The sequence below is a fragment of the Sphaeramia orbicularis genome, chromosome 7, assembly GCF_902148855.1.
Source record: "Sphaeramia orbicularis chromosome 7, fSphaOr1.1, whole genome shotgun sequence".
Taxonomy (NCBI): Eukaryota; Metazoa; Chordata; class Actinopteri; order Kurtiformes; family Apogonidae; genus Sphaeramia; species Sphaeramia orbicularis.
This window is the reverse complement of record NC_043963.1, coordinates 36,620,841-36,633,055: the sequence shown is the minus strand read 5'-3', so window position 1 is coordinate 36,633,055 and position 12,215 is coordinate 36,620,841. Positions and strand designations below refer to the sequence as shown.

The following is a 12,215-nucleotide window of genomic DNA, read 5'->3' as shown; positions in this document are numbered from 1 at the left end:
AGACAAGAAAAGGATTGGAAACATAAGAATTTTAGGATTTTTTTTCACATATAAAAAATATTCATTGGCTTTGTGATTGGGAAGATATGCTCAGTGCCATAACGGCTGTTTTCTAAATGAACCAAACTTTGATGTAAAATCAGTGGCATCAACTTCCATAATCCATCAGCCAAAGAGTTGACAATGCATAACTATTATATTATATTTCCTATCCATTCCATCCAGTCTCAACAGTCATGAAATGTTTTAAAAAAGAAAAATTTTACACTGTACATCACAAAGCTTTTTTTCCATTAAAACAGAAATTATATTTCCAACATGTCACTAAATTCTATTCAACCACTGCCAGGGAAATCACACTGAAAATGATTATGTAGGAGAAGCAGAAAAAGAGAATCAGCTTATATATTTTGGTTCATTAACGGCTCTGGCAAAAGTTGTGAAACTGCCCCCCTCCCTCCATCCCAGCAGCTTTAATGTCCCCCCTTGAGAGCAGAACAGGATGGCTGCCATGTAAACACAGGGTGGAGGTGGTATGAATGAAGGAGGGATGGACGAGTGGCCAATGTAAAGCTTCAACTTCAAATCTCACTAGACTGTATGAAAATAAAGTTGTACATTTACCACCCTGTACAAACACACTAAAGATTTCAGTCATCTCATTGTGATCCTTTTCTTTTCTCCAAAAATAACAGAGTGGGGTTTGTCCTATTAAAGTATCTCACACCTGAAGAGCCACTCAGTTCAGTGCAGAAAAGAGACGGCATCAGGTGTTCGCCTACACCAGTGAGAAACCACCACACCTCATGCACTCTGCCATCTTTAACCTTGAGTTGGTGTAACAGAGACTCTTCATATCAAACAACATACTTCAACTTGAAAAAGAAAATGCTTATTCCTCATAACAGCTCATCAGATTGGCTGTTTTTGATTTTCCGTGGCAGAAACGCTGAAATAAATGCAAACCAGCTATCACACACCTGTACATCTGTAAAAGCGCTGCACTAAAAGTAAAGTTTTGGGGACAAAACCATGCCAAAAATTCATTTAAAATATAAATCGATGAAAATACTGAAGAAATATATCTGCAAAACGTGGAAGGAGGCTTATGTGGTGGAAATGTAATGTATTTTAAGCTCAGAAACAACCACATAGTTTGTTGTTTTCTGTTTATTTCAGTATAAATATGAATGTGCGTGTGCTTCACTAGATGAGACACAAATGCTAAAATCCAATTAGCTTTGAAACTTGACTGAAATGCATAAATAATACTCGTTATAAAAAGGGGAAAATATGAAATCTAATGAACTTGTAAATTAATTGTTTGTTTCGGAAAGGCAGCAACTTTCCCTTAAATAAGCTTGCATGAAATACAGAAAAAAAAACTCATTTTACAGACAAAGGATTTGTGGCAATGAAAAGTGAAAAATAATAATGATTACTTAAAACAAGCACACAAGCATACGCAGACATGCATGCACACTCACTCTCAGTCTTACACACACATGCACACACAACTAAAAAATGAATGTGAGCCAAATAAATACTGGTAAAGTATAATAAGTACATGTAATTTACCCAAAGTTCATGAAACAAAACAAAACAAATGGTGAGATCAAACTGGATCAAAATGGAAAAAGCATGCAGAAGTCCACTGCTCTACTGTAGCTTCACTCCTAGCAGACTACAAAATAGGGAGAAAAACAGAAAGATAGAGAGAAAAAGAAAGAAAGATAGAGATAGAGGCCCCTGTCCTGAGCAGTTATAGCCACCTGGTCAGCCAGGAGTGACTGACTTCTCACACCACAGGGCACAGGGTGTTTCCTCCAGTGGCAAGTCTTCTTCTAACCCTCCATCTTTTTCCTGCAGTCCAAGGGGGTAGGAGGAAGGGGACATGGAGGAAGAGGAAGACTGTATCGGGAGGGGGGGGGTTGGGCATTATGGTCAGGGCTTTGGTTGCCCTTCACTGTGATTCAGTAGGTCCAGTTTTGGATGCAGGACAAGGATAACAAAGGTGTTCATCTACTTTGAGGGGAATTGGATCTGTATTAAAGTGGGTGAAGGTGGGGAAGAGGTATGTGTGTAGAGTGGGCTGAGGATGGATGGGAGCAGGGTGAGGCAGGAGGGGTGAAGGATGGGGGGCCAGGAAGCCAATCTTCTACCCCTGGCTTATAGGGCCTGTGTCTTCAGCTCGATGGGCTCTCCCCTGGTCTCCTGCTGGCCCTCTGCCTCTGGGGGCCGGGCGCCCTTCAGTGTGGCGAGCCTCTCGGAGAGGCCGCGCATACGTGGGAACAGTATGAAGTCGTAAAACAGAGCACCCATGGCACCGCCAATCATGGGTCCCACCCAGTACACCTGTCATTATAAAACACACAAAGAAAACATGGAGCATAATGTGTTAACTACTCTAAATAGTCGCAAGAAATTTGTTCTGATGAAGCTTTGATTTTGAGTGTTATTAATGCACATGTTCAAGACCGGACTGATGCATTGTGGAAAATAACTAAATTCATTCACATCTGTTCAAATACAGATAAAAACAATTTTTATATCAGGCTTCTTTTCATACCAACCATTCAACCACATATTATGCAACCATATTATCATATGGCTATTTAGAACTGTGTGACTGGTCACATAAAATAAAATGCATAAAACACACATTTTGCTGTGTTGTCTTTTTAGTTTTAAAGGCTAATATAGGTCCAATAAATTTATATATAAATATAAACTTACCCAGTGGTTGATAAAATTCCTGACCAGAACTGCGGGGGCAAAGGACCTTGCTGGGTTCATTCCTGCTCCAGTGTAGTACATCTACGTCAAAGACAGGGAGACAGGTATTAGGTTTCTGATTGACACACTATGTTGTTGCACATCATTCATTGCTCAGAACTTTGTATAAATTCAGTGAATAAACTTCTAGACCCCTCCTGATTGGCTCTTACCCCAAGAAGATGTCCCATGAGCACAGAGAAGCCAATGGCCAAGGCTGAGGAGCCCAAACGTCCATTGCGCCTCTCATCTGTCACAGCAAAGATGCAGACGACAAGCTGCATAGTGAGGAAGACCTCCATGGTTGTGGCCATGCCAAGGCTGATTCCTGGCTGCAGCTGAATGATGGATGAGGGAAGAAAGAGATGACGTGAGTGCATGAAAATGAAACATGGTTTTAATAAGTTAAAGGTGTTAAGGTGGTTATTTATTTGTATTAGATACAGAAATCAAGGGCCTAGGAATATGTGTACTGGGATTTCAAAATGTGGAATTCATAATTACTTTTAAACAAAACAAAATGTAAATTGAAAGTGTGGCATGGAGGAGTCAAAGTCTTGTATCTTGTAGTAAGACCATAAAACATGCAGTGGACATATTTCCAGTGTCCAACAGGCAGTCTTACCGTGTTGAGTGCCAGGTTTCCCCTCATGTTGTTGGGAGTCACTCCATAGAGCACAGCAGCACCAGCCAGAGCTCCAAGACACTGTGCCATTATGTAGAAGAAAGCACGGAACAGGGACATCTGGGAGCCGATCAGGTAGGCAAAGGTGACAGCCGGGTTGATGTGTCCTCCACTGATGTGGCCGATGGACTGGATGAGGGTGGCAGCCGCCAGCCCAAAGCAAAAGGCAACATGGAGAACATTATGTGGCCCTGTGGTCCAACGCAGGGCTGCACCCAGGCCAAAAAACACAAAAAACATGGTGCCATAAAACTCGGCAAACACTGCCCGCCAGAAGGACATGGACCGGAACTCCCACATTGTGGCAAAAAAAAAGTCGAAAGGTAACCCCAAAGCAATGGAGGGAAAAAAGTCAACAAAGACACTAACTAGCCAACAAAAGGGAGAAGCTGGTCCGCCACAGTAATGACTATTCTTGACACCCTATAGTTAGGTAAACAAAAAACACCAAATAACAAGGACTTGCTCTCAAACAGAAATTTCTCCTCTAAAACTAAATTCAGTATCACATAAAGTGCTCAACATATAAACGATCTGATTTGTCCTCTGAGTTCTGATTTCTGTCATACAAAGCTCCTAAGTGGAGCAATATGCCAGTCTCTGTGCATCTATGTGCCAACCCTGCTGGTTGTTAGTAGAAGAACATGGATAGACAAACGTTAAGCATGTCCTGCAGACATTCGGCCTCTATACCAGAGCAGGGGGAGCTCAGAGGCCTTTTTATAACACCCTAGGGCCAAGGCAACCTCACTAAACCCAGGGGAGGGGCCACCGCACAATACTACATTTCAAAACAAAATATTTAACCCCTCTCCTACCCTGACCTCACTCTGCTCATGGTGGAAAGCACTGTGAAACTGGACTTTAACTATAGCATGACAGGTCTGGAAGTGATCAAAAGTGACCTTGAAAATGATGTGCAGACGCTCACAACGAGATTTTTATGAAGATGAAACAGCTAAACAAACAGAACTACAATAAACCTTAGATGTGAGACTCTGTTGAGCATTACACATTTCCATTTGGGATTTTCAAACAGTTAAATTTTAGTGGAGGAGGTGTAGATCTAACACCTGCATATGAGAAGATCCTGCTTCAAGCACTTATGCACAGAAAGTGAAGGTGAATCCCATTCATAATGCTCTGGCAGAAAAAAAAAAAAAAAAACCCTTGAGATGAGATGAAAATAGAAAATCTGTGGGCATGTAGTGGGCTGCACCTGTGAGCTTACACAACCGGTGGACCACAAGTTTTGCTTGGTTAACAGTTTGTCAAGCAAAGACAACACACACTTTTTTATTCAGTTTCCATCATCTTCTATTTATTGTCTCATGTGTAATGTACAATCAACAATTCACATTCATCCTGATGGAAGTTTAGACGGTGATCAACAAAGTAAAAGCAAATTCTCAATTTCTCCTCTTGTGTTGTGGATGTTGTAGGTGAAATTGAGTTTGTGGCAGCAGAACTGATTAGGCAGAGATTTACATTGTGTGTACTGGATGTGTTTTGGAGGCTCAGGTTGGATAAAGCGGTAGAAAATCCATGGTTAGAGAGGAAGAGGGGAGCGCACCGTGCTGACCAGGGCAGCCAGAGTGACGGCCACAGCCCACTGAAAAGATTATGCTGAGCTCACTGTTTTTCTCCTTTCACACATAAAAACAAAAAGCTGGCAGTGACAGTTTCTGCTGGTTTCTATGATGTGTTTGCCTATTGAATTGGTCTGTATTTTCTCTGTAACCATATACTTCTCTGCTTCTTCACTGAGGAGACTCCAGAGCACACTGAACTGACATTGACAGAATGCAACATCTGAAAATCAATTAAATATCTTTTTCTTTCTTTATAAAAGAGTCTGGAAGCAATGGCATGTGGTTTACATTCTGTTTGTTTGAAAAAAAAATGGATAATGATTGATTTCCCTCAGAAAAACACATTTCCTCAGCACAGAATATAGTGTCCACACAGTTGTTCTGTCAGTTTGTTTGACTGTTGGTGCACGTCTATTGTAGTGAGTATTATGAGTCCCTCCACCAGTGGAAAGCCACCTTTTGTGGGTTTAAGCCCACAGTTTAGTTTTACCGGGCGTGGGTGTTTAAAAGGTGCTTGCATGGTGTTTTCCTCTTCCCTGCATCCAGACTGCTGACACATACACAACATGCAGCCCCTAAACATCTCACAGTCAAATAGAACGTCTGGCCTTCAGCTACAACGCAGCCACTCAAACAGTGATTAGAAAAAACAGAGACATTCAGTTTAATGAGTATGAGTGATTTTTACAATAAGCAAAAACTCTACCAGACCAAACATCTATGTAACCCAATAGACAATACCTAATGCAACTGTGACAGTAGTGTAAAATGTAGTATTCAAAACATGAAAAACTGAAAACGCAGAGGTGGTACTGTGCAAAAGTCCTATTCCAACATTAGGTTTGTTGATTTAGTAAAGTTCTAATGACCACACATGTGCATTTCTCAGTCTCTGAATTAAGATACAATCAGGACATATTGGAAGTAGAAGTTCTTGTCATGGGGTCAAGGGTCACACTAAGTAGTCACTTTAACCTTTAGAACCCATTTACTTCAGTTTTTTATTTATCTATTAAGATTTTTTTGTGTTTACTTGTTGTATCTGAAGAAAAGAGAAAGAGAAATACAATAAATTGTATACCCATTTCAATGCTGCAAAAATAACAAAGCTAAAGGTGGCCTGAGACTGCTGCTCAGTATAATATATAGGCAAAGGTTTTGGGAGTCGAGACATACCCTGGTTTCTATGAAGGTATCAGTTTCCGTAATGTAGCGGTTACCACATTTGCCTAACACACGAAAGGTCCAAGAAGCGTTGAAGTAATGACAGGATGAGATTGCACTTGTGTTGATAGATGTGTTTGCAGCGGTGGTTGTATATACTCTCAGCTAGTATGGCACAGAAGTTATATAAACAAAACAAAACAAAAAAACCCAACTCATTTTGATGTACTTAGTTAAGGAGGGCCATAGTAAACCTTCCACTAGTTTCATGATGAAGTTTTCACTTGCAATGTTGCTTATTTACAACACAAACTTGAATGACTCAACAGGGGTCGACTTACAGAAGCTGTAAAAAAAAAAATCTTCCTTTTCCCGAGTGTAGTTTCAGTACTTTACACAAAAATGACAAACTGTAGCTCAACCACTTTCACTGTAGTTTACCTACCAGTAAACTACAATACAATGATTCAGTAACTAGATCGTTACTACACCATAGGTGAAAAAGTATGCAGAGCTTAATAATACCCCAACGCAGTCACACAACACTTTGCCCTTCCTGCTCACTGATATCTTACCCAGGGATTAATTTTGAGTATTAACGGTAAATCTTTTCAAAAATTTGTAAAAAAAAAATTAAAAAAAATAAAATACGTGCAATAATTGAGAAAGACATATTTAAAGAACTTGTGTCAGATTTGAAAAGAATCAGGTGAATTGTGTCTTGGAAATCGGTTGGACAAATTTTGTAAGTTGAAATGTTAAAAAAATAAATAAAATCCCCAAATCCAGCCATCAAACTTCTCCTAGTGCTAAAGAACATGTGTTTCACATGCAAAGCATCAGGTGAACAGTCTTCCAGAAATGGGATAGACCAAAATCTTGGACGGATGGATAGAATTCCTGATATATCTAATAATAATGAACTAATTCACTGGCTTGCAGTACAATATATTACCAGACAAAAGGAGTTACAAAGACAGAAATGGGACAGCATGTTTCTCATGTTTGTCATCTACACAATGAGTGCATAGGACAATACAGTGTAATGTTTAGGTTGAGGAAATACCTAACACTGTAGTTCATTGGAGTTTTGGGCTTCCTCTTCCTTTGTCCTGTGGAACACACATGCCACAAAGGCTATGGGAAGCCCCTAAAATACCTGGTGCAGTGAGGGAAAAAACTGAGTACGGTGATGTGACACAATAGCACCACACAGTGGCTGAACAGTGGAATTTCATTTCAATAATACTGATCAATATTGTTGAATATTTGCTATTACAGTTTTTCTGAATCACTTAAACACTAAACCCCATTCTCTGACACAACTTCTCAGTTGCACAAACTCATTTACCAAATCAGTCACTCTTTTGGCACAACCTTAAGCTGATTCTCATACTTAGACACAAGTTTCACACCTGTAGCACACTTTTTGCACAACTCTACACACATTCTCATTCTCTAAAACACATTTCTAACTGTGATGCACAAGAGCTGTAAAATGGTGAACACGGGGCAAACGTTAAATACAAATACAGAACAGTTGTCAACGAGTACACACAACTCAAAATTTAACACACTTTTTTTCAAACCAAATGCACGTGACAAAAGCCAGTTCAGAGTGCACTGGACACCAATGGATGGAAACAACCTGAGAGGTAGATGATTGTGTCTATGTTGTGGTTTGGGACAATGTCCAGATACAGGAGTGGTTGAATATCAGCCAGAGTTTCATAAATGTTTGCCTTCCTCCATGCAGCCCTTTCCTGAACCCAAAAGGAGAATATTTCTCTGCATGGCAGTGGTAGGTCTATGACTGAACCCATATACCAGGGAAAACCTTTAGAACCAGGGGAGATGGTCTGTGGTGATGTAAGTGTGGATTGTTGTTAAGGTTGGATCTGACACCAGAGGGTTTTCCCACCATTGTCTGGAAAGGGACAATATAGCCTGTGATGTGGATGAAGTCCTCTGGACAGATGCTGCACAAAGACATGATGCTGAGGCAAAATGAATCTGTCATCAATTTGATTTGAAGAGCTATGAGATTTTTGAGTGTTTTATAGCATTGTGCTTTCCTTTAGTTTTCTTTGGTCTTTTAAGAAATGCTAAATGTCTTTACAATACGTTATAAATCTTATGTTGTGCATCTGCTGGATGCAGTGTTTTCCATTTCACTGTGTAGTATGTAATGACTGCTCTGTAGTGTTTTACATGCTGCCTGGCTGTGTGTGTGATCTGAAAGCAATGTTTGCTTTTGAGTGCAGGTAAAATTGTTTTGAGGGAATTGTTTGCTTTTGCAAGAAGAGCGACAGATTTTGTGAATGTAGTTTGAATTCTGGGTTTTGTGTTTACAGTTTTGAGAGGAGGTCCAGCTTTGGAAAAATGTCCAAGCAATTGGTTTCAGTTTTACACAAATACCCACACTAACAGTCAATAATCATTCAGCTGTTTCCCCCTTATTGTCATTAACTGTTTAATAGTTTCAGAACTGCAAACTGATGTTTCAACAGTATAGGCTTGAATCCAATGGTTTGAGACTGTTTATTAGAAATGTATACTCAAACTCCCACAGCATTAGACAAACGCAAAAGTGTTCAACACATGTTCAAACGCACAAGTTTGCAAAGCATCGTTCTAGTGTAATTGATTAACAAACATTTATAACCTGCACTCGTTTGGAAAAGTCCTGGTAGACTTACAAAGGATTTCTGCCCCATCTCAGTATGCATATGGAAGAAAATTAATTTTTGTAACTGCTACAATGTGCAATCTTTCTGTACATCGGCATAGAGAAACACACTTGCCTTTGTAAAGGTATGAATATAAGCAAAAATTGTATCACTTTACTGCCATGGTTTCAACACAAGCTGTAAGATGCACAAGCATATTCATTTTAAATGCTGAAATAAGTTTTTAAAATTGAGATTATTAAATATTTGTAGATGTTGACATACATCAGAAAACCCATTACAAGCTGAAAGGTTGCTGTTTTAAATTAACAAACAAAATAAGTGCAATTTACAATACAAACATTAAAGGGGAAAACCTGTTATTAAAAAAATCTACTTTTTGGAAAATAGGCATTTTGAGTTTGCTTCGTCATTAGAAATCACAAGGTTCGATAACTAACCTGACATTGCAAAAAAACAGAGAGAAGGTGTAAGACATCAGCACGTCCCATTACAGTCATTAAAGTCAATGAACAATAACATTTTCATTTGAACAGAATTGTTCATGCAGAACAGAACAGCAAAGCACAGCACTGTATGTCGGTAAGGATATCTGTGCACGTCTGTATCCAACAGTCACTCCCTTGTGGGGTTTCGCTTTGGAAACTGTAGAGAGATGAGGTGTCTTCTCCAAAGTGGCTGCCAACACATGTCTAAGTCTCTCTCTTCAACCGACTGATTTATGTACTACTAAGGTGGCGTCCATATTCATCTACTCAAGGTCAGGCATTTCTGTAAAAAAAGAAAATGAAAGTCAAACTCCACAATGACTCATCTGCGAGTATACACTTGGCACTGGCACATAATGGCTGCCTTCTGTACCATTCAAGAGGGTTGTTTTAAAACGATACGTACTTTCATCATCACTGTCTGCAGAATCATGCTGCAAAAGACAAAAATAATTAACATATTTCAGAGCTTTTCTCCAAGCAGGAAAAAAAAAGTAAAATTGATAATATAAAAAGGTAGAGTGTATGAAAAAAATCTACCTCCTCTTCTGCACCATCTAAATCAGGTAAGTCATCTCCTCCCATGCTGTTCATCATCTGAAGTAAACACAACACTATTAAGTCACCACTAAATCTTGGAGTACTTATAAGTTCAGCCAAGTATAAATATATACATACCTCTGAGAATTTGTCAAAACTTGATAAGTCCTCATCTGAGTCATCTTCCCAGTCTTTCCAATTATTGAAATCCACACTCAGCCAGTTGCACTACAAAAATAAATATAACTAAGTAATATTCATTGAATGACTTTATCACCTTTGCATTTAGTTGCTTTTTCCACTCCACAAGATGCCACAAAAATCACTAAACTGATGCCCAACAAACTCAGAGTCAAGGGCATGGGCCAAGGACAAACCAATACATTTTGGACTAGCTCCATAAAAAGGAGTGAGTCCTAGATTGTTTTTCTTTTTTTTCTAATATTGTGGGATAAGACACTGATTGAATTACAGGACAACGGAGCCTGGCCAGAGGTACATGAGCTGAGTGCTCCTCTTGTTCAAAATGTATTTTAATTTTTATGCATCAAAGTTACCTTTGCTTTGTCTTTGGTAAGTCGAGGCCATGATTTCCCAGCCTCTGCTTTTCGTAAACAACACAAAACAGACCTGTCTGTTCGTCTGTGCTTGGATTCCTGTTTGGAGCAAAGTGAGGATAGATTAAGGTTTTGAACGATCAAAAAAAAAAAAAAGTTACATCTGAAGATGAGACAAACTTACTTTGGGGTCAATTTCCCCAAAAAGCTCCACTACATTCTGGTGTTTGATATTATCTGTTCCAGTGATGCAGCTGAAAGAAGAAGATTATAATTACTTCACTGAGACCCATGAACAGGTCTTCACTGATTACTCTGTTCAAACAAGACACCACTAATTGGCACCCCATTTCATAAAAGCTTGAAGCCAAATTAATCATTTTGTAAACCCTGAAAATGTAACCAAAGCATTTTATCTTTAAGATGATTGTAGGCAACAGAATTCTGAAACAAAATTTCAAAAAGCATCTCATAGTACTGCAGTAAATTTTATAGGCAAAGATCATTTTAGCCTTGAGACTGAGGTGCCCCCAGGAAAAACTTCTTCTACAATGCAATTCATAGAATATGATACTTGCCTGAAATCCATTTTTGACTTGTCAAAGGTTACTTGCACATTTTTACTGTCCTCCACGCAGAACTCTACATAAACAGAGTCCCTTCTGTCATACCACTTAGCTGCTGCAGGCTGCCTGTTCGTTGGGGGGGATAAACGCAGCTTTAGGGTAAAGTCCATACATAATTCATTTTAGTGCCTAACGATAATCATTTAAACACCCAAGAGTGTGTTTATAGTGTCTGATACTTTGCTTATTTTCTGAGGAAGGTGTGTGTGTGTGTACTCTTCTATGGAGGCCCACGTGTGTAGTGAACAGCGCGGCTGTATTCGCGTTTGAACCATGTTGAGCTTCGCCTCATTCATTTAACACAGGATGGGGATTTTTCTACTGCGCTCGTAACTACACCACACTTTTCCAGTTGACCTTGTAACATAAAGGGAAACGGAATATGGCTACAGCACACCGGAACACAAGGAGTATGCAACAGTTTCACTAACATAATCGTGGTATTTCATGTCGAGTAATGCTGCATAGTCAGCAAGATCTGGACCACATCGAGGAGACAAATAACTGACCAGGACATAGAACGATTTGTTAAAAGCAAAACAGACACGTGTAAAAAGTGAACATTAGCTTAAGTGTAATCTTGCAAGCTAATGATGACACCATGCTTTTTCATTGCTAACATTATCCTGTAGGTTGACATTAGCCTGCTTGCTATTGATAGCTAAGGTGATATAAGGTACGTAAACAAATTAATGTCTATGTGAGCTGTCGGGCCACAATTTTGCCAAATATATTTGACTGAAGCAAAGATAGCTGTCTGCGGAGTTACCGACGAGCGAGCATGTTTCGTCTTGAGCGGCGTGTTTTACTATGAATGCACTACTCAGGCTAACTCGTGTGCTAGCTCAGTTAGCTAATATTAGCGGGTTCATCCTCAGTACTGCACTCTTGGGTAGTTTGCGCCGATTGTCAAAGACCAGAGAGTAAAACCCAAAACTTACATCTTCACAGTGTTAGCAACTTAAGTCCGTAGGGCCACGATAAAGATTAGAACTGCTACCTAGCTGTATCGCCCGGCAAATATGATCATTGAAACGTAAACAGTTAACGTTTACGACAGAACCGCTGGTGTCTCTCCAAATATCGCGTGTTTTCCTT

The 12,215-nt window shown here is 39.5% G+C and overlaps 2 protein-coding genes across 3 annotated transcripts; both read right to left on the bottom strand.

Annotated features, from left to right (window-relative positions):
• Nucleotides 1-2,169: 2,169 nt before the first annotated feature.
• mipa (major intrinsic protein of lens fiber a) lies at nt 2,170-3,760 on the bottom strand. The gene is made up of 4 exons (XM_030139453.1): nt 3,401-3,760; nt 2,949-3,113; nt 2,737-2,817; nt 2,170-2,355 (listed from the first exon to the last, which is right to left on the bottom strand). Exons 1-4 carry the CDS (start codon nt 3,758-3,760, stop codon nt 2,170-2,172), a joined length of 792 nt encoding a protein of 263 aa, XP_029995313.1.
• A 4,978-nt stretch (nt 3,761-8,738) lies between these two features.
• Nucleotides 8,739-12,209, bottom strand: ptges3a (prostaglandin E synthase 3a (cytosolic)). 2 transcript variants are annotated; one of them, XM_030138718.1, is made up of 8 exons: nt 12,059-12,206; nt 11,070-11,183; nt 10,676-10,745; nt 10,492-10,590; nt 10,073-10,162; nt 9,935-9,991; nt 9,801-9,828; nt 8,739-9,677 (listed from the first exon to the last, which is right to left on the bottom strand). In XM_030138718.1, coding segments are annotated over exons 1-8 (480 nt in total). In that variant the 5' UTR covers nt 12,061-12,206; the 3' UTR covers nt 8,739-9,657. The 2 variants fall into 2 exon arrangements, with proteins under 2 accessions (XP_029994578.1, XP_029994577.1); XM_030138717.1 differs by having other exon boundaries at nt 9,935-10,162; nt 12,059-12,209.
• Between the last annotated feature and the right edge of the window lie 6 nt (nt 12,210-12,215).

Bases quoted from the DNA above. Each gene is read 5' to 3' on its own strand.
- mipa (XM_030139453.1), bottom strand. From the start codon at position 3,760: ATGTGGGAGTTCCGGTCCATGTCCTTCTGGCGGGCAGTGTTTGCCGAG. The intron at 3,114-3,400 runs GTAAGACTGCCT...TCCATCATTCAG, and splicing joins GAAACCTGGCACTCAACACG to CTGCAGCCAGGAATCAGCCT. The intron at 2,818-2,948 runs GTAAGAGCCAAT...TCTTTGACGTAG, and splicing joins TCATGGGACATCTTCTTGGG to ATGTACTACACTGGAGCAGG.
- ptges3a (XM_030138717.1), bottom strand. The intron at 10,746-11,069 runs GCAAGTATCATA...TTCTTCTTTCAG, and splicing joins AAGTCAAAAATGGATTTCAG to CTGCATCACTGGAACAGATA. The intron at 9,678-9,800 runs GTACGTATCGTT...CTTTTTTTACAG, and splicing joins TGCAGACAGTGATGATGAAA to AAATGCCTGACCTTGAGTAG.